General features: G+C 39.8%; 4 protein-coding genes across 9 annotated transcripts; 2 read left to right on the top strand and 2 right to left on the bottom strand.

The window, feature by feature from the left end:
• Nucleotides 1-48: 48 nt before the first annotated feature.
• On the bottom strand, nucleotides 49-3,925 carry neil1 (nei-like DNA glycosylase 1). 6 transcript variants are annotated; one of them, XM_047034042.1, is made up of 10 exons: nucleotides 3,842-3,925; nucleotides 2,474-2,954; nucleotides 2,250-2,369; nucleotides 1,343-1,433; nucleotides 1,169-1,259; nucleotides 844-965; nucleotides 705-756; nucleotides 551-621; nucleotides 291-471; nucleotides 49-214 (listed from the first exon to the last, which is right to left on the bottom strand). In XM_047034042.1, exons 2-10 carry the CDS (start codon nucleotides 2,926-2,928, stop codon nucleotides 171-173), a joined length of 1,227 nt encoding a protein of 408 aa, XP_046889998.1. In that variant the 5' UTR covers nucleotides 2,929-2,954; nucleotides 3,842-3,925; the 3' UTR covers nucleotides 49-170. The 6 variants fall into 6 exon arrangements, with proteins under 6 accessions (XP_046889998.1, XP_046889999.1, XP_046889996.1 ...); XM_047034043.1 differs by having other exon boundaries at nucleotides 2,474-2,935; nucleotides 3,842-3,919; XM_047034040.1 differs by lacking the exon at nucleotides 3,842-3,925 and adding an exon at nucleotides 3,589-3,684.
• A 46-nt stretch (nucleotides 3,926-3,971) lies between these two features.
• commd4 (COMM domain containing 4) lies at nucleotides 3,972-5,826 on the bottom strand. The gene is made up of 8 exons (XM_047033990.1): nucleotides 5,736-5,826; nucleotides 5,341-5,412; nucleotides 5,188-5,253; nucleotides 5,062-5,101; nucleotides 4,864-4,983; nucleotides 4,699-4,779; nucleotides 4,444-4,620; nucleotides 3,972-4,339 (listed from the first exon to the last, which is right to left on the bottom strand). The coding sequence occupies exons 1-8, from the start codon at nucleotides 5,736-5,738 to the stop codon at nucleotides 4,299-4,301; spliced, it is 600 nt and encodes a 199-aa protein (XP_046889946.1). The 5' UTR covers nucleotides 5,739-5,826; the 3' UTR covers nucleotides 3,972-4,298.
• A 412-nt stretch (nucleotides 5,827-6,238) lies between these two features.
• sema7a (semaphorin 7A) lies at nucleotides 6,239-12,479 on the top strand. Its single transcript, XM_047034547.1, has 14 exons — nucleotides 6,239-6,462; nucleotides 6,728-6,867; nucleotides 7,548-7,589; nucleotides 7,753-7,848; nucleotides 8,146-8,248; nucleotides 8,410-8,520; nucleotides 8,657-8,799; nucleotides 9,564-9,742; nucleotides 10,061-10,169; nucleotides 10,743-10,938; nucleotides 11,186-11,301; nucleotides 11,404-11,549; nucleotides 11,871-11,929; nucleotides 12,034-12,479. The coding sequence occupies exons 1-14, from the start codon at nucleotides 6,369-6,371 to the stop codon at nucleotides 12,477-12,479; spliced, it is 1,980 nt and encodes a 659-aa protein (XP_046890503.1). The 5' UTR covers nucleotides 6,239-6,368.
• A 3,213-nt stretch (nucleotides 12,480-15,692) lies between these two features.
• On the top strand, nucleotides 15,693-19,855 carry islr2 (immunoglobulin superfamily containing leucine-rich repeat 2). Its single transcript, XM_047034606.1, has 2 exons — nucleotides 15,693-16,086; nucleotides 16,785-19,855. The coding sequence occupies exon 2, from the start codon at nucleotides 16,794-16,796 to the stop codon at nucleotides 18,939-18,941; it is 2,148 nt and encodes a 715-aa protein (XP_046890562.1). The 5' UTR covers nucleotides 15,693-16,086; nucleotides 16,785-16,793; the 3' UTR covers nucleotides 18,942-19,855.
• Nucleotides 19,856-20,601: the final 746 nt, after the last annotated feature.

The following is a 20,601-nucleotide window of genomic DNA, read 5'->3' as shown; positions in this document are numbered from 1 at the left end:
AAGTTTTTGATAGAATATATCTACTCTTAATCATTGGTGTGCAAAAGGTCATATCCCAGACAATTTATTGAGAATGTATTTCGATAAAAAAAATAAGGAATGGATTATAAAACTATAAAAATGTTCCCATACAGTAAAAACCAACACTACTTTAATTACATGTAGTAGTCTTATTTGCTGCTCTGTCTGGTCACACGTCCACTCCTCTGTACCACTGAAAAAAGAGATTCATGTAGTCACACAAAAGCAGTATGCTGTAAATGTGTGTCATCTTACAAAGGAGCTCTTACCATTGTCTGTGCTGTTGCTCTTCTTGCGAGCGGCCGCTCTTTTGTTTTGCTGTGGCGTGCTCATTTCCTTAGAATTTTGGATACGTTGACTTTTAGCTCCAGTCTGCTTTTCAGGAACCTTTTCTTTTTTTACTTTTTCCGTCAACGTTTCCTGTTTTACTGTCCGTGCCTTTGTGACCCCCTAATAAAACGGGATGTGTTACTGGACTGTGCGCACTACTTTGGAAAGCTACATTTCTGCTCATACTGTACCGCCCCACCTTTTTCTGTGTCGCGTAATCGTGATTGTCCTCTTTCTTTATTCTCTTCTTAGCCTTAGGGGATTTTGAATCTGCACAATGACAAAGTGATGAGTAATGTATACAATATTTACTGCAAAATTGCCCTTCTAAGAGTGGAAAAACATGACCATGCTTTTTTCATCAAGGAACACTTTACTTCTAGGCGCCATAGGACCTGGATCACCCTGAAATGGAAAAAAGCAGGAGATCATGAGAGGTCAAAACAAATCACCAGACTTAGGATGCATTTGCATGTACTTCTCATATTTCACCTTAAACCATATGGTTCTGCTATTGTGATCTCTGATTGACTTCATCCCATCCACGCAGTAGCACTGCAGCCATGCCTCAAACACTGAATAGTCTGCCTTCTCTGGGTCATATCCCTTTCCACCTAGAAGTGTAAAAACAATCACACAAGAAGAGAAAAGGAATAATAAACATGACCAAATTTAAGACAGTTGAAGTCACCTCAAATTACGATAACGGTCCTTAGGGTTGTAAAAAAGTGATCATTGTTAGTAATTGCGATTTACAGCCTCACTCGGTTTGTAGCTGGACTCGAAGCTTTAGGAGTAGACAGTAGATGAACTGTACCTTGCTTGACAACCTCAAGGGGAACTGTATGACACAGGGAGAGAAGGTCAGGAGGCTCAACCTTTGCATTCTTCACAGCTTGGTCTGAAATCTATGACACATAGGATACAAAGCAGTATTTTTAGCTAAGGGAGTGAATGGTGTTTGCATGCGATGGTCACTTAGACCTTTCACCTCTGTCTTGGTTGTCTCCTCTGCCTGCTCGTCTTTGCACAGAAGACCTTCCAGCACAGTTCTTGCCTTCACAAAGGGTTGGATGTTTAATCTTAAAAGAGAAGATAATTTAATAACCAGGGATAATTCCATTAGCATTCAAAGGAATCTTTGTTTCCCACAAAATGAACAACATGGAATCAGTAAAAGCCTTTTTTCCACTTCGAAAACAATGGATGAATCTGAAAGTATCATATAAGTGCCTAAAGCATGGAAGGGTATAAAGTACTGCTGTATATGTTCTACTTTCCAAGTCTGGCCACAAATTTTGATACTCTTCATTAAGTAATTAATTTTGCAGACCATTTTTCCTAATGACATACCATAGGCCCATTGTTTATTTACAATTTGACATTCTTATTGCACCTCTTTTAAATGTGGTCTATTCACACTTATAAATATATCGATATGTAAATATTGTTTTTCTTTAATGTAATATATTATACTTGACATTCTTTATATTGGGACACTAGGCTTTGTTAATCTCTGTCTGAAGTGTCTGCAACCATATCTTTGTTTTTAAATCATCGGTGGAGAAGTCAAGGCCACTGGCAACATAAGCTCCATTGTGAAGCGTAAACAGGCACCAGGATGGGGAGTTAGGGAGGGTCTTGCAGATTTGCTTGGGTTTCTGATAAGGTATAATCAGCCTAGAGTCCTTGGGATACTTAAGTTCACTAGTGAACAAGAAAGAATGAAAATGTCCAGAATTAATGGTTTCCTGAATGTATGGTGACCTGTTTTCCTTCAGGCTAGTGTGCATGAGAACAGCAGTTTTTTTTTAATCCGTTTAGGATGTTTATGACAGTAAAAGGTTTGCTGTACAAAAGATTTGTGTACTAAAAGTATTTGTGAATGTTTAAGTCACCTGAAAAGAATTTCGGCACGCAGGTAGTTCCCAATACCATTAAAGTACTTCTGATTCAGGAGAGTTTCACAGATGGGCCTGTCAAATGCTCGGTCTGAAAGGTGCGTCAAGACATTCTCCCTATAGCAAAGAAAATAGGTCTACATGAAGGACTTACAGGAACAAAGTATGGTGTTAAAACATACTTGTCTGTCAGTTACAAATAGTTGCCCACTACATCCTACCTGAAGGTCTCATACTCAAACATTATACAAGGCCCTCTGTCGGGTTGCCAGGTCCCATTCGGCTGCCAACCACCAAACCTGCGTGCATCCACAAAGCTAAGCACCCTGCAGGGCTTCTCATTGGAATAGAAGTGCAGATGAGCATGCTTGGGGAGCTCATCCTCAGTGGTGAAACGGAAAAAGCCTGACATCCCGAAGTGGAAGATGATGTCCATAGGCTGGTCAGCGTGTGCAGCCATGACACTGTGTTTGACTTCATCACTCTTGATGGGTGTGAGAGTGAGCCTTACTTCCTTCCCTCTGGACTGGGCTGTGATTCGGTAGGCTTCAGAGGTGAATGGTACTTCAGGACGCTTGCTGACCTGTGACTTTTTCACTGACCCAGTGAAAACCACACCCTCACACATCCTGTTAACAAAAAGACTGGCCAAGTGAAGCTCTGGTCCCTCTGGCATTTTAGAGCTGTTGAAACAGGATACAGCTGAAAATATATTGATAATAATTGGGTCAATTAAAAAATATATACATGCAAGTCTTAGGCACCCATATATACATGAATATCGTCTTAAATATTGACAGTAGCCTATTGTATATGTTATCCAAACATAATAATACAAATCATGCTGTAGTATAAAAGTTAAACAATGTGTTTAACAAACAGCCCACCCCTATCTCGTTTGAAAGTTAGGGATCTTTCTGTCTACTGTCCACTCTAAGAAAAGATCCATTATCAGTTAAGTTCATTATTTCACAAACAAAAACTCAGCTACCTGCATAATTGCTACCTGACAACCGGGGCGTACCCACGGGTAGGCTGGGTAGAAATTTGTTCTAAAGGCCTACCCAAAAACGAAAGTATCTCCCAAAAAGTTTGCACTGGGTGCACATCTCAAAGTAAATAAGTAAAAAAAAAATGAAAAGATGCCTATCCGTATTTTTCTAGGCCTACCCAAAAATATTTTTTTTCTGGCAACGCCCCTGCTTAACAGACAGGTAACGTTTTGCGATGAAAGAAAAACTGTCATGTCAGAGACAGAGCATAGGCTCACTGCTATACTTTGAATCATGAGATACAAAGATACATTTTTGTTCTGTAATAGCTTAAACAAATTTACCAATCTTCAATTTTGTAAGGTGTTGGCAATCATATCGCTAAGTCTCAGGTTGTTATCACGAGCTATTGGGCTCAGTAACTGCACATGCGTGACTGTTACCAAACAAGTTGTGCAACGTATGCTGTGTGGCCACTGTAATCGACATCAGGATCGTAAACAGACTTAATTCAGTATTACTCAGGAATTTAATTGATGTTGTCTTTAGTATGCATGTTTTTTTTTTCTAGAATCTGCCAATAATTGCCTTACTCACCAGCAAAGATAAATTTCGGCCCTACAGCAGCTCACGTCACCAAAACAATGCTGTGCAGCAGCAACAGGAAGCTGAGAAAGGCCCAGAGGATGATGGGACTTGTAGTGCAATTCAAGCTATACAAGTTCAATAGTATTAAAATATTTTTTATTTTTCTCTACATACATGTGTCAACATGATCAAAAAGGCATGCAAAACAAAAATGTTAATTAAACATATTGACATGAATAAGGTTATTTACAAATGTTGCTAATTTGGTCATATCTTTCTTGATTCTGTATATTACATTATTACAGGTAATAAGGGTGAATCAATTACCAACAATAAGTAAGAAGTATGGAGTATCTTGCTCACATACCCAACTAAAATGAGCTCTGACACTTTAGAAAAGGACATCTTTCATCAATAATTGATAAACTTCTGTAGATGGTTCTAAACATTTGTTCATACTCCATCTTCATTGCAGTGCATTCATCATGGCTTGAGCGTGCTTTAGCTCTGTAACAAAAATAAGTAATGCGATGTAAGATCACGCATGTAAAAGGTAAAGGCAGTGTGTTGTTTACCAGAGTAGCTTGTTAAGGACCAGGGTCAAAACATACCTGTCAACAGGACTCTAAATTTGTCTGCGGAAATGGACACAATTGTGGTCTCTGTGGAGCCCGACTCTGCACCTTGCGCCTGCAGTTTAAGCTGCACCGATGGCTCGTTCACCTCCCTCATTTCACTTGAGCTTAGTGTGTAGTCAACCCTCCATGAAACGGCTTCTAGGCGTCCAACTGGAACACACAATAACTAGCAGCTCAAAATCCTGACTCAAAGACGTGGCAAATATTTCATGCTGGTTCAACTCTTACGTCTCAAGCTGGTCTCTATCAGTTTATCCTGCAGGGCAGTATGCTTGTCCTCATATGATTTACACAGGCCTGTGGTGTGCTCTGGAATATACAGTGACACAAGAAGGAGTAAATATCCATGATTCTAAGATTAAAAGAAAACCAAAGATATCCGGAACCGTTTACCTTTTGGAAGGCCGAGCTGTTGCAGCTCACTTGAAAGTGAATCACTGTCCACATCATGTTTGGCAGCACTTGATAAAATGAAGCTCAGCACTGCAACACTGGCTTTGATATCACCACTTTCTGGAAAATCCACAGACACCATTTACTCTCAAAGAATAAAAATGAAAAGATATTATACAAGAAATAAAAGCTACTTACCAAATTTTGCATCAGTAGTTAGCTTTGTGACTTTGTCATACTGAAAGGAAGAAAAAAAACACGTTTATCTATCAGGCATTACTATTTCGTCTGCAACACTTAATGTAAGCTGCAAGTCACACTTACATCGATGCCCTCTCCAAGAAGGTCTTTTAACACTTGAGCACAGAGGAGTTTCATCTTGACACTTGACTACGGCAACAACAAAAAAATCATGAACAATTATTAAACCAAGGACAATATAGCTCGAACACTCATTCTTTCCCCAATAATACTTACTATTTTTGCCAATGTGCTAATTTCGGCGAGAACCCAATCTGGACAGTCTAAATCACCACAAAAACGGAACCGCTGAAAAAAGCAATTTCAAACATTGAGAATCTATAGCTAGGTTTTGCAGTCTCCAGTCCACCAAAACGTCAGCGGGCTAGCAAATCAATTAGTTAGTTAGTCTAGCTAGGCTATAGTAGTCAGTAGAGCATTAACACCCGATTCTTTCTTTTTGGGGGCTAGTATGTTAAGATGGCCTACTATACATAGTAACCCAAATTATATTCCAACGTACAGAATATATAGAGCTAATGATAATTAGTAATATACATAATAAGCAGCTACAATTCACAGTAACCGATTATTTAGCAAATAAATAGATCTATATTTTTTAAAGCTTTTACCATTTTCACTCTGCCAGTCAGCTGACTTGTTAGCAACAATAGTAGTACATCCGGGTCACGGTTTTTCAAAGTAAAGGCTCTATTTTCATCTGATTCCACTGCCGCTGACATTGTAACTCGCTCAATTTAATTCATAGCCTACATATTCAATTTAAATCATAGACAGTAAAAAATAAATAAATCAGTAAACATGAATGGAATCGTGTTGCAACATGCGGGCCAAGTAACCTATGCAGGCCTATAAAGGCCGGCTTTTTATGTGTTAATAAATTGGTTTCTCAAAATTGAGAAAACATAGCCATAGTCATTCATGTTTTTCTACGCTACTTTGTCACATACAACACTGACATCGTAAGCTCTTTGCTTTGGTAATAAAATAAAAGACATCTTGAGTTACGACCTACCGCATTGCAAATCAGTGGGAGAGGGCTATTTCTATGACAGACTAGCGCCCCTGGTGTTCACAACGCATTCCGTTCACCCTACGCCTCTTCCCTTGTACATAATCGCAGTGGCAAGGTGTAGCCTACTCAGTGCTGCAGTCATTTCTGCGTGCTGAAGGATGTTAATTTTGCAGTCATGGCAACACGGCTGCCTTCTCCCAAGTGATTGATTGATCGACCGAGTAACAAAATGAAATTGTTTATTCAACTAAACTTTTTTTTGGCTTGGACTTTTAAATGTTATTTGGCATGGAAGGAAACACCAAGACTTATCCTGAAACAAGGTAGGTATCCCTCAGTGCGCTATAGTCTTATAGGCTAATTAATTTAATTGGCTATCTCTACTGTATGTAGCCTTATTTAGCTTGTTTATACACAGGCTGTTACTATACGCTAGTCAGGTGCTTCTGTAAACTATTCTTAAAGCATTAAGCTATGTGGACTTGAGGTAGTCAGATGTAGACAGCAAGTTAAAGCGTTATAGTCTATTAGGGATCAAGTTTCAAAACATTATTTTCTACGTCGTTTGATAATGATTTTTCTCTTCAGACCAGGAAAACACAATCCTGCAATATCCCATATATCAGAACCACACAGTGTTCTTTCACCCAGGTGATTCTGATGATCTATACGTTGGAGGAACGGACTTTGTATTACAGATTGATGTTCAGAACTGTCGGATCATAGAGGTCCGTCTATCCTACATTATTTTGTATCTACTTTTCTTCGATAGACACACATCAATACACCCATCAAGACACAAACCAACAGCACTAATAGCAAATTATAACAACTTTAATTATTTACTGGCTTGCGTAGTGAGCCTAACAGTTTCCACGGAAACTTTTAATGGATGTAACCTGATATCTAACCTATTATGTGAAGTAGACCTTCATAAGGTCGGCATGAAAGAAACATCGGCATATGTGATGAAAGCCATTGGTCATCAGAGACACCATGACGCAGTCAATGTCAGCAGCTGCTGTTTGTGAACAGGCCATTCAAATTGCATTTCAACAACATTAGATTAATTTAAAAAACATTATAGGCCTACATATTAGCCTACACCATTTATTTCAATTCCTAAATCAATCCCCTAGGAAATTCAAATGTTCAGGCAACTCCTTCTGCACACTGCACAGTTACAGAATAAGTGAAGAAATAAGTAATCAAAACAAAGGTAGCATGCAATGGAATATACAACAGCGATGAGTATCAAAATAAATGATACAACTGACCATACTCGAAATATAATGTATAGTAACCTATTGTCATACAACCTATTGTCATACATACTACTTCCTTATTGCTTGTTCAGGTTGACATGTATAGAATTGTCTTTGATATATTTATCAATTTTCTTCGTCAGGAATTTACACTAAACACGACAGGTGAACAGACATGTACAGAGGTTAGTATAAAGTTTAGTTGAATAAATTGATCTTGGCTAGACTGAATGATCAGTTCAACAAAAAGATTTAAGATAGCACACTCCTTTAAGGCATGTGACAAAATTATCTGTTTTATTTTAAATTGAATTCCTTACATCCAGATGTGTACATTCCTTCATATAGGAACCCTGTCAGAATGTCATCACTGTGATCCAACATTTTCAAGATAGTGTGTTTGTATGTGGGACAAATGGACACAAGCCACAATGTTGGAAGCTGGTAAGTGGGCAGTAGAAGCTAGCACTGTTTAACATCTTCCCACTACAGTCTGCACAGTCTGGCTTGTGGTTATTCATCCTCTCATGAAACTTAAATAACAGGGCTCCCAGGCTCATTTGAAGTGGATGTGGTGGGTGTAGTCTCTAACGTGTAATTACAAACTATAATTTGACGTCACTTCTTCTTGTTTACTTCCAGTACATATTTTTAAATACAACGTTTAAGGTCTGTGTTTATTGTTATTTGTGTTTATGGGACCTCTGTTGATGAATGTTCACTGTATTTTTCATTGAAAAGTATTCCCGGATCGACAATAAAACACATGAAATAGTGGAGAGTTATGAAGGGATTGGGATCTCACCACACGTTTACACACATAACTCGTTGTCGCTCACAGTAGGTATGTCACATCCTGTACTGTAGCATACTGTATGACTCATTGTAGTTGTTTCATAAAGAGTTATATAAGCATATAATCAAATCAATTTATGCTTGCCCATTGAACTGAAAAAAGTGCAATCTCTTGTCCTTCTTTTTGTGCTGTCATATATATAAATTAAGAGGGGGATTTATATGCTGCTGCTCCCTTGGATGGTGATGGAAGTTCACTTCAATTCAGAAGGAAAGCAGGCAGCAGAACCAATGTGTGGATGTACGACACATGGGTGTCAGGTCAGTAAGTGTCATCAGAGTTGGTACAAACCACTCTGCTGTCTCATATATGTAAAACAATACATGTATAACTACCTCTTTGGCCCAGCAGTAATCATAATAGGTCACCTTGTTCTGGTATCTCTTGCGCTTACAGAACCCACCTTCATATCGGCCAACTGGATCCAGCGTTCCGATGATCCACATAATGAAAAGATCTATGTCTTTTTCCGAGAGAAGAACTCTGACAATAGTCCGGAGGCTGATCCCTGGATATCAAGGGTGGCCAGAGTTTGCAAGGTACGAGTACAGGTTTAGCATGGTGCGTATGTCAAGGCTTTGAAGGAGGCCACATCGCTTCATGTAGATACATTCCTTATATCTGAGGGCACTATGGCACTGGGTGGAATGTTATTCAGATGAGGATAAGAAGGCTATGTAGTGTGAGCTGGGACAACCATTTTGTTGTGGAGACATTTTAGCATGGAGGTAAATAATGATAACATAGAAAGTACTGTACAAACACCAAATTGTCCAAATAAGGCACTTACCTATTATAATTTTTCACAACGAAACAAGACATGAATAGGATAACATTGCTGTAATTACAAAGTAGAATAGGGTCGGGAGAATGAATGGTTCTAGTTCAAGTAGGAATGATTTACTGATGAGATTGAAAATGGAAACCATGAGGGTGTTAATATCCTCACGTCATAATACATTTAAACTCTGCCGATGTGAAGGGTAGGTTTCGGCTGATGGAAAGACCAGGTTGAGTCAGCTCACATTCTGTGTCTTGTGTCTCATTATTTCAAATAGTAGCCCCTTTTATTTTTTAGCACCTGTAATAATGCATTGTTTCCCACGTACAGAACAGCTGTGACAACACCTTCTGTGTTTACCTAACTCAAATACAAACTTTTCACAGGAAGCCCAGCAGCGCTGTTGATTGTTTTATATTAGATAACCATGTTCATGGTCATTTGTGAACATATGCAATCATGGCAGGTTTGTTGGTAAAACACTCATTTTGTCGAGGACATTTATAAATTCACATTCTGCAGATAGATGAAGGTGGGTCAAAGAGATTCTTCCAGAATATGTGGACATCTTTCCTGAAAGCTCGTCTTGTGTGTGGAATTCCAAAAGAGTCTCTCTATTTCAACCGTCTTCAAGACATATTTGTGTTGCATTCTGAAGACTGGAAGGCTTCAAAAGTTTATGGCCTTTTCACAAGCAGCTGGTAAGATAGCCAACTTCTCCTTTTACCCTTGTCATTAATGCCCCAGACATTTCACACTTAAGAGGCCTAGAGGTTTACAGGACTTGAAACAAATACCGATTGAGATAACCATAGCAAGTCCCATCGGTTCTTCCTGAGTCGTTGCCAACATTCCAGCCCACCAATTTCCAGCCTTTTAAATGTCATGATATTGAGTCACTTAGTTTAAAAAAAATAGTTTTTCTGTAGAAGGAATTTATTGTAAACACTGGTGTTATACACTGGTTTAGTTTAGTCTAATTAGGCAATAGCAGTAACTTTAGTTCTTTCCACTTACAGGAACTCTACTGCTGTATGCATATACTCAATGGAAGAGATTGATAGAATTTTTGAAAACTCCACCTTCAAAGGCTTTGATAAAGAAATTCCTAATCCCAGACCTGGAAAGGTGAGTTAAATCTATTCTCTAGTCTTTCTGTGTGTTAAAGTTTGAAAAGGTTTGTACTGTTGTCAGTTGCATGCAACTGTACTGAATATTGTTAGATTTTGTGGAAGCGATGGAAGGTTTAGGGTAGGCAATAGAAAAGCAGGGATGATTTAAGTGGAACATTTGTGTGTATTCCATGTATGAGCTGGATGCCGTGGGAGGACCATTTTAGGGAAGGGCTCATGGTGTCCACCCTGTTCTGAGTCATGTGAAAATAAATATGACGAAATGATAATAATAATCAAAACATCACCTCATATTGTCAATCCAGTAAAAAATATCACCTTACATTGTACTGTTGTTTTCTCATTCTCGTGTGTCGTATTGTGGTCAAGATGTATTTCCTGTAGAATAGGCCTTGACTGCTTATCAGAGGTCCATATTTGTAAACTTTCAGATTTATTTGTGGAGCGAACTTCCTTGCTGAAAACAAATCTAGCATTCGAACCTTGCGTTCCTGAACTATATGTAAATGTTAATGTTAGATTTGCTAATGTTTTGACTGAACTATTTTTATGTGCACATACCTCCTAGTGTGTATCAAACAGTAAGACCTTGCCATTGGATACCATCAATGTAGTAAAGGATCACCCTGAGATGAGTGACTGGATCCATTCCATACACCCTCGTATTCCTTTCTACATAAGCAGCAACAACTATACCAAGATAGCTGTGGACCAAGTTCAGGCAGCTGATGAACACATGCATAATGTGCTGCTTCTAGCCACTGGTATGTTTGCATTATTAACCATCTGGCCTGTCCTTTACCTTTGCTCTTGATGTTCTTGTTTTAAATGTTCTGTTTTCTTAGTGGACTGAAGTTTGCTTCTATTGTTTTTTTTGTACTGAGGTCAGAGGATGTTTTGGACAATGGGCTAAGATTAGCTTTCAGTTTTGGTTTTGTTGTTTTTAAAGCTTTTTATACAATCTGTAGATTAGTCAGTGTTGTCCATCTACGATATACCTGCATGTTTCAGACTCTGGAAAGATCCACAAAATTTTAGAAGATGGCTCAGAACCCTTCATCATCTCAGAAATACAATCCTCCAACCACTCAGACATTATTCGATCGATTAAACTGGAGTCTGCAAAGGTACTGTCAAGTAATACAATACTGACAAAAGCTCCATGAAATACATGATTTGTTCTGGGATGCGTTCATGTGCAGAATGCTTACACTTCCGTGTGTATCTAGAGAAAGCTGGTCGTGGGCTTCTCTGAGCAGATCTCTACCCTGGACCTGGAAAGGTGTCAGGACTACAATGGCTCCTGTGAGGACTGTGTGCTAGCACGGGACCCATACTGTGCCTGGTCCAAATCCGGCTGTACCCCAACTGTTCCGTAAGTTTGTAGGGAGTCAGGTGGCTGAGCGGTTAGGGATTCGGGCTTGTAATCAGAAGGTTACCGGTTCGATTCCCGGCTGTGCCAATGACGTTGTGTCCTTGGGCAAGGCACTTCACCCTACTTGCCTCGGGGGAATGTCCCTGTACTAACTGGAAGTTGCTCTGGATAAGAGAGTCTGCTAAATGACTAAATGTAAATGTAATTTAAGTTTGTTCGTAGACTGACATGATTGAGACAATATTCTTGTGCAGGCTATGTGATGTAATTAACAATGCAAATGATTTCAAAATGGCTCTGTTCTTGTTGTTATGTTTGCAGAGGAAGCATTCAAAACATCCTTGATGGACAGACCAGTGTGTGCCGGAAAACCACAGAAGGTATACTCTAATCAGTATTTTTGATATCATACTATGTACATACCCATGAATGACAGTATACATTTTGTTGCAAGTGCGCTATACATTTGAATCTTTCTGTCCAGAGTCAAAGAAACTGAACAGAACCAAACGAGAGACTCAGCCTCCTTCCTCAGCGCCTCTGGTAGCTGTCCACAAAGTCCCGCAGAATGCCCCTTTCTACCTTTCCTGTCCCATAGACTCTTACCATGCTGTCTATACATGGGAGCACGGAGGCCACAGTAAACCCTGTCTGCCCATGCAGGCCAATTGCCTGCACCTCATCCCTGCCATGACCGAAGAAAACTACGGACACTACATATGCGTGTCCAAAGAGAGAGACTACAACAAAACAGTGAAAGAGTACCAGCTCAACCAAAACAGAGACTTCAGAAGCTTATCTGTCCTCAGTGGAAGCACCAGTGCTAACGTAGAGATGGCCCTGTTAAATCTTAAAACTGTACTTTCCACCCTTTCCTCCTTTATCCTTACCAATAGGCTACGTACCTGCATGCTGCCTTGGGACATTTAGCAGTTAAAGGCTCAAGCGCAAAAAGGTTTGTAGGGAAATAGAGAGCATGTGATTCAAGAGACTCAGATTGATCTGTTGGCTTGTGCATGTTGGCCTGCCTCCGCAGCATACATTCTTGTTTGATTCCCTTGATCCCTTGATTGTTGGTGGTGTGAACACATCTGATAGGCCAGGGGTGTCGAACTCCGGTCCTCGAGGGCCGCTGTCCTGCATGTTTTAGATGTTTCCCTGCTCCAACACACCTGATTCAATTAAAAGGGTTGTTATAACGACCATTCATTCGAATCAGGTGAGCTGGATCAGGGAAACATCTAAAACATGCAGGACAGCGGCCCTCGAGGACCGGAGTTCGACACCCCTGTGATAGGCTATTATCAGAGAGGGAACAGGATGGAGCACAGGAACAACACTTGGGCATTTATTTAAGTCAGTTTTTGAACTTTCTGGCTCTATAAGATGACGCAAATAAAGTCAGAGACTTTGGTAGCATGTCATTGAGTACAATATGGTAAATTGATTTTCCTAAATGGATTGGAAATGTGTAGTTACAGTATGGATTATAGCCGATGTGGAGAATGTGTTCTTATTGCTTTGCACCTTTAATTTCCTCATAATTACTTCATAATTGTCACAGCCACAGCCGTACCCCCTTGTTGTTTTGTGTTTTTGCCCTGCCCTAGTGTTTCCCTGTGCCTGTCATTGTCTTCACCTGTGTCTCGTTCAGTGGTTTCAGTTCTCATTAGTCTTATCGTGTCCACCTGTGTCTTGTTTGGGTCTTTGTATTTAGGTTCCTGTTTTGTTTTCAGGCTTTGTCTTTGTTTTGTCTTGTTCTTACCCTTGTTACTGTGAGTATCCTGCCTGTTTCCCTATTATGAAGACCAAACCCTTGTTTGTTGCGCTACCTGGCAAACTCTCCTGTGTTTGGGTCGTACCCCACCACACACCGTGACAATAATATCTCTGTGATAGATACCGTAGTTTACTCTTGACACAGAACTTTATAACTTTTTTTCTAAATGGATCAGCCTGATCTGCTTATCTGTATTACTGAATTCACATAAACAGCACCTTATATTTATTTTCAAATTGTGTTTTTTTAATTATTCATGTAGAACAATCCTTAGTTTGTTCTGTAATTGTTAATTTGCATACAGTATATTTTTATGTTAAAAGGACAATTATACTCTAATAAATATACCATTATTTCCAGGAAGTAATTAATTCTTGTAACTGGATATTATGTATCATGTACATTATTTATGTTAGGATATTAGACCTGGAATGGAAACAAGAGAAGGCTCATATTTCCTTAACGGACCGACCAGTTTGTGCCCTAAACATGCCATCTCATCGACAACGGTTCACTCCTGTGCCTCTTCGCAGTCTTAGTTTCTCATGTAATTACTTAAGAACAGATTGTAATGTCACTTAGGCTAGGCAAGGTCAGTGACCCCAGACTGTGTGTCTGAAATAGACACAGTGTGTTCGGGTAGGAGTGTACATCTCCTCAGGTTTGATAGTGTGGACAGAGTCTCAGATAGAATGATACGAACTACGTCATAATCTTCCGGCACATTTTAAAATCTAGATTCTTCAAACGGTTTCCTTCCCGACATGCTTTACAAACCACAAATTGAACCCCTCTGGAGAGAGAAAATTGGAACAATTATTTACCTAAAGAATGAAACTACGAATGTTGTCTGAATATCATTGTTGTTACAGGATGGACCGGTAGGTAAAATAACATGCAGACTACAGTGCAGAAAAATGACAGCTGCCCATTACAGTCTTTACAGCTAAAGCCTGCAGGATGCAGATGGCCCTTCCATGTGTGTCATTCATGACCTCAGGTAACTTTAATGAAGATCATGGTCTCAGCCTTAAGCCGGAGCTGACACAGCATCGCCTATGAGGTCTCTTCCCAAAGCCAATGGTTACGTGTCTACTTGACCTAATCCTATGGTGTACTCTGATGATGAAATAAGAAAAGGAGTAAGTCACCATTACTCACTTTAATGACAGGGTATTTTCACGTGGATGCAAAAAAGAGATGTATCTCGTTCACATTCCTAACTGTGTTTGGCTAACAGCATTTTTGGCTGGCAATAAAACTATTGACTTGAGTCTGGAGTATTTCATTCGTTTGACCTGAGTCAGTGATACCCCAGCAGAATTTACATCAGGCGGTTGCAGTTCCACAGGAAACATTTCTTTACATCAGCACCACAGAGGCCTGAGTCTGCAACCCAATAGCCAATCAGCTTACAGCTTAAAAGACTGTTCTCTGGAACAAAACAAGTTTATTTCGGTCCTGACTCTGACTGGAACAGTGTAAGGGCAATACTCTGGCCTGAATCACAATTTAGACCAACTCCTCTGAGACTTCATGTTGCCTGGGTGTTTCCTTAAATTGTGGTTTCCTGTTTATTTCTTCTGATGTCCATTGTTCAAATAGTGGAACTGAGTGCTAGCCCCAAACCGTGAAAAACCACCCCCATTGTTTGGCTTGACAATGCACAGGGGGGCGTGGGTGTGTGTGGGTGTGGGTGGGAGGGAAGGTACTCATAAATGCACAGGCTTTTGGGATGGGATGTCAAGTTCATGTGTAGGTACAAAGGTCAGGTGGTATCCAAATACTTTTGGTAAAATAGCGTACATAATATATTCTGTACTACAGTCTTTCAACAGTAGGTGTCACTCTTATAAAGATACAGACAGAGCAATACTGGGCCGGTTTCTGAAATCCGTACAATGTCTGGGGTGCCAGCAAAATGATTACCTCAAGATGTCAGTATTTGAAAGGAAAAATCCATCCAAACCCAGACATGACCAGCATACACTGATGCAATGACATGTGGACATACTTCAAAAATAATACTTTCGACAGCTAATTGAACAATTTTCTTTTAATATTAGGTTAAATCACCGTCACATCTTTACATTTCAGCAACATGAAAGCTTAACTTTATGTTAAACATATTATATTTTTGTAGTTTTTTTTGTAGTTAAAGACAACGTCAATTGCGTATCAAAAGATAAAGGTCAAGTCAATAAACGATTTTGCATGCCATTTGAACCTTTGGACATTCTTGTTCAAAGCAATAGAGACAACATTTGTCTCGTTAGCGCTTGGCCTGGAGAAGCTGAGCAGAACTGAATGAGGTCAAAGTTGCTTTTTAGGTTGACAGAATACTGAATTAAATATCCGTGTCTAAATTATGAATTGTCTTTGAGGATTGTAGCAGAGTTTGTCCGTAGCCTCTGTATCTTTAATACAGAAGTAAGAGATGGGAGAGGCTGCGCGTCCACAAGCACTCCTCTTGGTCCGTGATGACTGGAACGCGCACAGATCGTAGCAACTCCATCAGAAGCAAGAAGAAAACAGCGCTCGGACTGCACAGCACCATACCGAGAGAAAAATGTTTTCTCCACCGCCCATCATCACAGTTATCACCATTTCTAAAAATAATGCGGAGAAATCACTATTCGAGAACACTACTTCTTTTGACAACTAATTGTGTCTTTTAGTAGACAGTAGGCAATTACATTTTAGACACAGAATACAATTTTAAAAAACTAACAACGACTGGAAAGTATTCTCTGAAAGGTAAGATTATTACGAAAGTATATTGTCACGTATTATTTTCTTTAAAACACTCAAGTCGTTTGATATTAAGTGGACACTGCATGGGGTTTGATGAAACAATCCTGGGTATGCCTTTCCAAACTTTGAACAACAACATTTTGACATCTGGTTGGTAGAGAAATTGTTTTACTTGGTACACTATTTTAAACGGATAATAACCCATTTAAAAATGTCCTTAAATATGCTTACTTCTGCCAAAGAGGTTAGGTTCAGAACCTTGGACCTGAAATCTCTCCGCTGATAGCCTATACCGCCAAAGCGCGCCTCCCATACAGCATCTTGTTCTCGTTTAGTTGTGATCAGACGTTTTGTAGATAGATTGAAATGTTTTGCCAATCTACTTGCCGACATATTTCCCCAAATAATTGAAGTGTTTTATCTTTTTTTACCCTCAGAATTATACAATTATGTGTTTTTTTCTTCATAAAATGCCTTGTATGCTACAGGCTGGAAAATATAGATGCTCATCAGAGACATTCTTGGAAAGCGTCCCATATATTTCAAAGAAATCAACAGGATGTCATTCTACATTATTGCATGTGTTCAACGATAAGCAGATATTTTGCCTCTATGGGACACTCAAATCTAACAGATCTTCTCTCTCTAATAGCACTGTGAAGTTGAATATCACTTAATATGCTGTCTCCAAATCTTTTCAGGTGCTGAAAATGGCTTCAACACTTTTGCATTTCCTTGCTTTGTGGACTGCTGTGATTGGTATTGTGCAGTGCTGCCCTCAGCCATGCAGCTGCCTGGATAAATACGCCCATCAATTTGCAGACTGTGCTTACAAAGAACTGCTACTGGTGCCTGTGGGTTTGCCCTCTAACGTGACTACCCTCAGTCTCTCTGCCAACAAGATCACATTACTGAAATCTAAAAGCTTCATCAACGTCACTCAGGTAACTTCTCTTTGGTTGGCACACAACGAGATAGTCACCATCGAGAGGGACACCTTAGCCCCACTGATCCAACTGCGCAACCTTGATCTCAGCTACAACAAAATTATCAATTTCCCATGGGAGGATCTTTACAACCTCACAGCCCTGCAGCTTCTGAAAATGAATAACAATGAGATGATTAACCTGCCCAAGGATGCCTTTGCTTCTCTCAAAGATCTGAGATCACTGCGCATCAACCACAATAAGTTCACCACCATTGTTCAAGGTACTTTCACTTCCCTCACGTCCATGTCTCACCTCCAGATTTACAACAATCCATTCACCTGCTCCTGTAGCCTGGAATGGCTTAGGGATTGGATCAAAGAAACCAAGACTTCTGTCCCTGAACAAGACACCATTTTGTGTGAGGCCCCTGTTGAACTGAAAGGTGCTCTGGTTACAAAGATGCCCGAACTGGACTGTCAGGCTCCCACCATCACTATAACCCACCAACCCAACATAGAAAACACAGAGCTGTATGAGGGCATTATGGTGATCTTGAATTGTGAAACAAATGGCAACCCAAAACCAGAAGTCAGCTGGGAGGTGAAAACAGGAAGTGAAAAGTTTAACTTCCATGTACCCCCCATTGTTGAAAGACAGGATTTGCCTGTTAATGATAAAACCACCCACAGTCGATTTCTCGTGTTTCAAAATGGAACCCTGATCATCCCTCGTGTTAGTAAAAAAGAAGATGGAAATTACACTTGCTCTGCGGTTAATGACGTAGGGGTTGCAGAAAACACTGTCAAAGTGCTGGCGGCAAGCACCCAGAAGCAAGAAATCAACTCAATTCTCGACAGTACAGCAGACAAAACACGACCATCTGGAAACAAGCCTGGGCCTAAGACTTCCAACAACAATGTAATCAACTGGCCTAAGAAAGATGAAAAGACCAAAGGCATTTCAACTGGTTCATTTGACAAACATGATGGTATTAAGGAGATTGGCGAGGATTCAGATGATGTGCATTTTGCCAGCAAATGTGGTAAAAGTGATGGTAACCAATGGCAACACGTCTCCAATCATGCCTTTAATATGAGCTTGGATGACCAGAAGCGGTATACATTTGACTTTGGTGTCATTGCATTGGAAGTGTCAGAAACAGAAGCCAAAGTTCAGCTAAATCCTCTCCAACTTCCAAAAAGCAAGTCTAACCTTCACCTCAGTCACACCGAAAACTTAGAAACTGTGAATAAAGAGTCTTTCAGTCTCATTCAAGCATCAACCAAGAAAGCCCCCCTGGACATGCTATATCTTTGTGTAGATACTGGCAATGGACACTCAGTGGTTCAGTGGTCCAAGATAGAGGAAGGAATCAATGCCTATCGTTTCCAGGGATTACAGCCTGGCACCAACTACACTCTCTGTCTCACCTATGGGGGGCAGGACTGCCAGGTCCAAGTGGTTTTTACAACTAGAAACAAAATCCCATCATTGTTGATCATAGTGGTTGTCAGCACTTTTCTGCTGGCTTTAGCTACTGTTCCATTGCTAGGGGCCACCTGCTGTCATTTATTATACAAGTACCAAGGCAAGACATACAAGCTGATTATGAAGGCTCAGAATCCGGATCAGATGGAAAAACAAATGGCTACAGATTTTGATCCCAGAGCGTCTTTTGTTGAGTCCGAAAAGACCTTCAACCCTAGTGAGATGGGTGAGGGAGAAGGGGAGATCGACGGGGAAGATGGAGAGGAGGAGGGAGAGGTGGAAGGCAGCCTGGTAACCGAATCAATCCCTGGCTCAACATCCAAAACTAACCAAGAGGAATTTGAGGTGGGTTCGGAGTACAGCGATAGGTTACCGTTGGGGGCCGAGGCAGTTAACATCTCTGAGGAAATAAATGGTAACTATAAAGAGCCTAGTCGCTGAGTGGATTGTTGTCGGAGTGGAGCTTGTAAAATAGTTACTTTCAACTACATGTAAAGGAGATAAATTACCTATCATTATTTCACGTAAATATGATAGCCCTGATAGTGGTGGATAGCTCAATTTACCTCAGAAATAGATCTGTTAATCCAAAAAGAGATTCTCAAAAGACGTTATGCATTAGCTACCATTGGTTGGCTATTTGACCGAATCAATTAAAAAGCAACCCTGAAATGCAAGCACAATTTTGTACAAATTGTCAGACCTCAAATGCATAAGTCATTAGAATGTCCCCTTTATGCAGGGCGTAGGTTAGCGTAAATATTGTGATCTTCAAGCGTCTGTTTCGGGAGGTTACAGTGCTGGACAGCGCTTTGGAAACGCATCCAATCACTGACTGTTCCGTTTCATTGTTCTGTGTGATCAGAAGGGAATTCACTTGTAACTGTTGTCAAGGCATGTGCTGTTCATGGGTAATCCAGGCAACAAGCAACAGATATTGTTAAATGTAATGTTGGACTTCAAGACGTGTGACTTAAACCTCTAAATCAATCGGTGCTTGCTCTACGCCTTTTCAACAATACTGAACGTGTCCTCTCTTTGAGAAACTTGTCCATGGCATGTCACACATAGGCCGATACGTATTTTCATGTGTGGTTTCTATTAGCGTAGCCTAGAGAACTTTATAGATATTCTTCATGTCAATGTGATGTTATCCATGTGAATATAAACAATGTTCTCTTTTTTATGAAAGTAAATGACAGTATGGTATCATCTACGGACGCAGGAGACCGTCTGGAAGTTTTTAAGTGTCTTGTAATAGTGAGTTTTTTCTTGTGAGTAAATTGTAATAACCCAACCTTTCAATGCTTTTGATATGATTTTATGTACTTGTAATTAATAAAACACGAAAATAAGACAAATGCATAGCCTAGAGTATTTATTACAACCGAAAAGGCTAACCATATGTAGTAATTTAGTAGCCTATTTCGGGATTAAATAATGGGAGCTGTCTTAAATTGTGTTGCTTTCTGATTCACTTTCGTATACAGAAGTATCACATCTGCTAGTAAAACGTTATCTATTTTTCTTCGACCTATGTATTTTTTGGGTGTCAGCAACTAGACTTTTTACCCCTTTGCACAAAATAAGTCTAAATTTGTTGGTGATTTTCTACAGTCAATATATTTTGCACGGATATAACGTTTAGGATTGTTTCAGCCTCTTTCCTTTCTCTCATTCGATTTATCATTTAAATACATTTTCTTATTAAAAGGATAAAAACGCTGTAGGCCTAGCAGGATCTTTGACGGGTCAATTTATGTTTTTTGATGCGTTTAAACCAAGAAAGCCCGTTTGCAAAGCCAAAACTATTTTTGGCTCACTCGAGCCTGATCATCAAAACAAAACTTTTCATTTCCATTCGTTACAAATTTCACATAAAAAAGCAACAATTCCGCTATCAGACACGGCCAAGAGTATTGTAGCCGATCGCACATCGTTTACTTACAGCTTTGTACTGCATGAAAACAATCATGCACAATACCCCGCTGTCCGGAAATTATCGAGAGATAACATTTTTTTCACAAGAAAAAAATTCGCTTTCGTTTCATAATAATTACCAGGAATTCATCGTTTTTATTCAAAAGAATATTGAGGCACT

This window comes from Hypomesus transpacificus, chromosome 14, assembly GCF_021917145.1.
Source record: "Hypomesus transpacificus isolate Combined female chromosome 14, fHypTra1, whole genome shotgun sequence".
NCBI classification, from domain to species: domain Eukaryota; kingdom Metazoa; phylum Chordata; class Actinopteri; order Osmeriformes; family Osmeridae; genus Hypomesus; species Hypomesus transpacificus.
The sequence above is the reverse complement of the archived record's forward strand: the minus strand, read 5'-3'. Positions and strand labels throughout refer to the sequence as shown.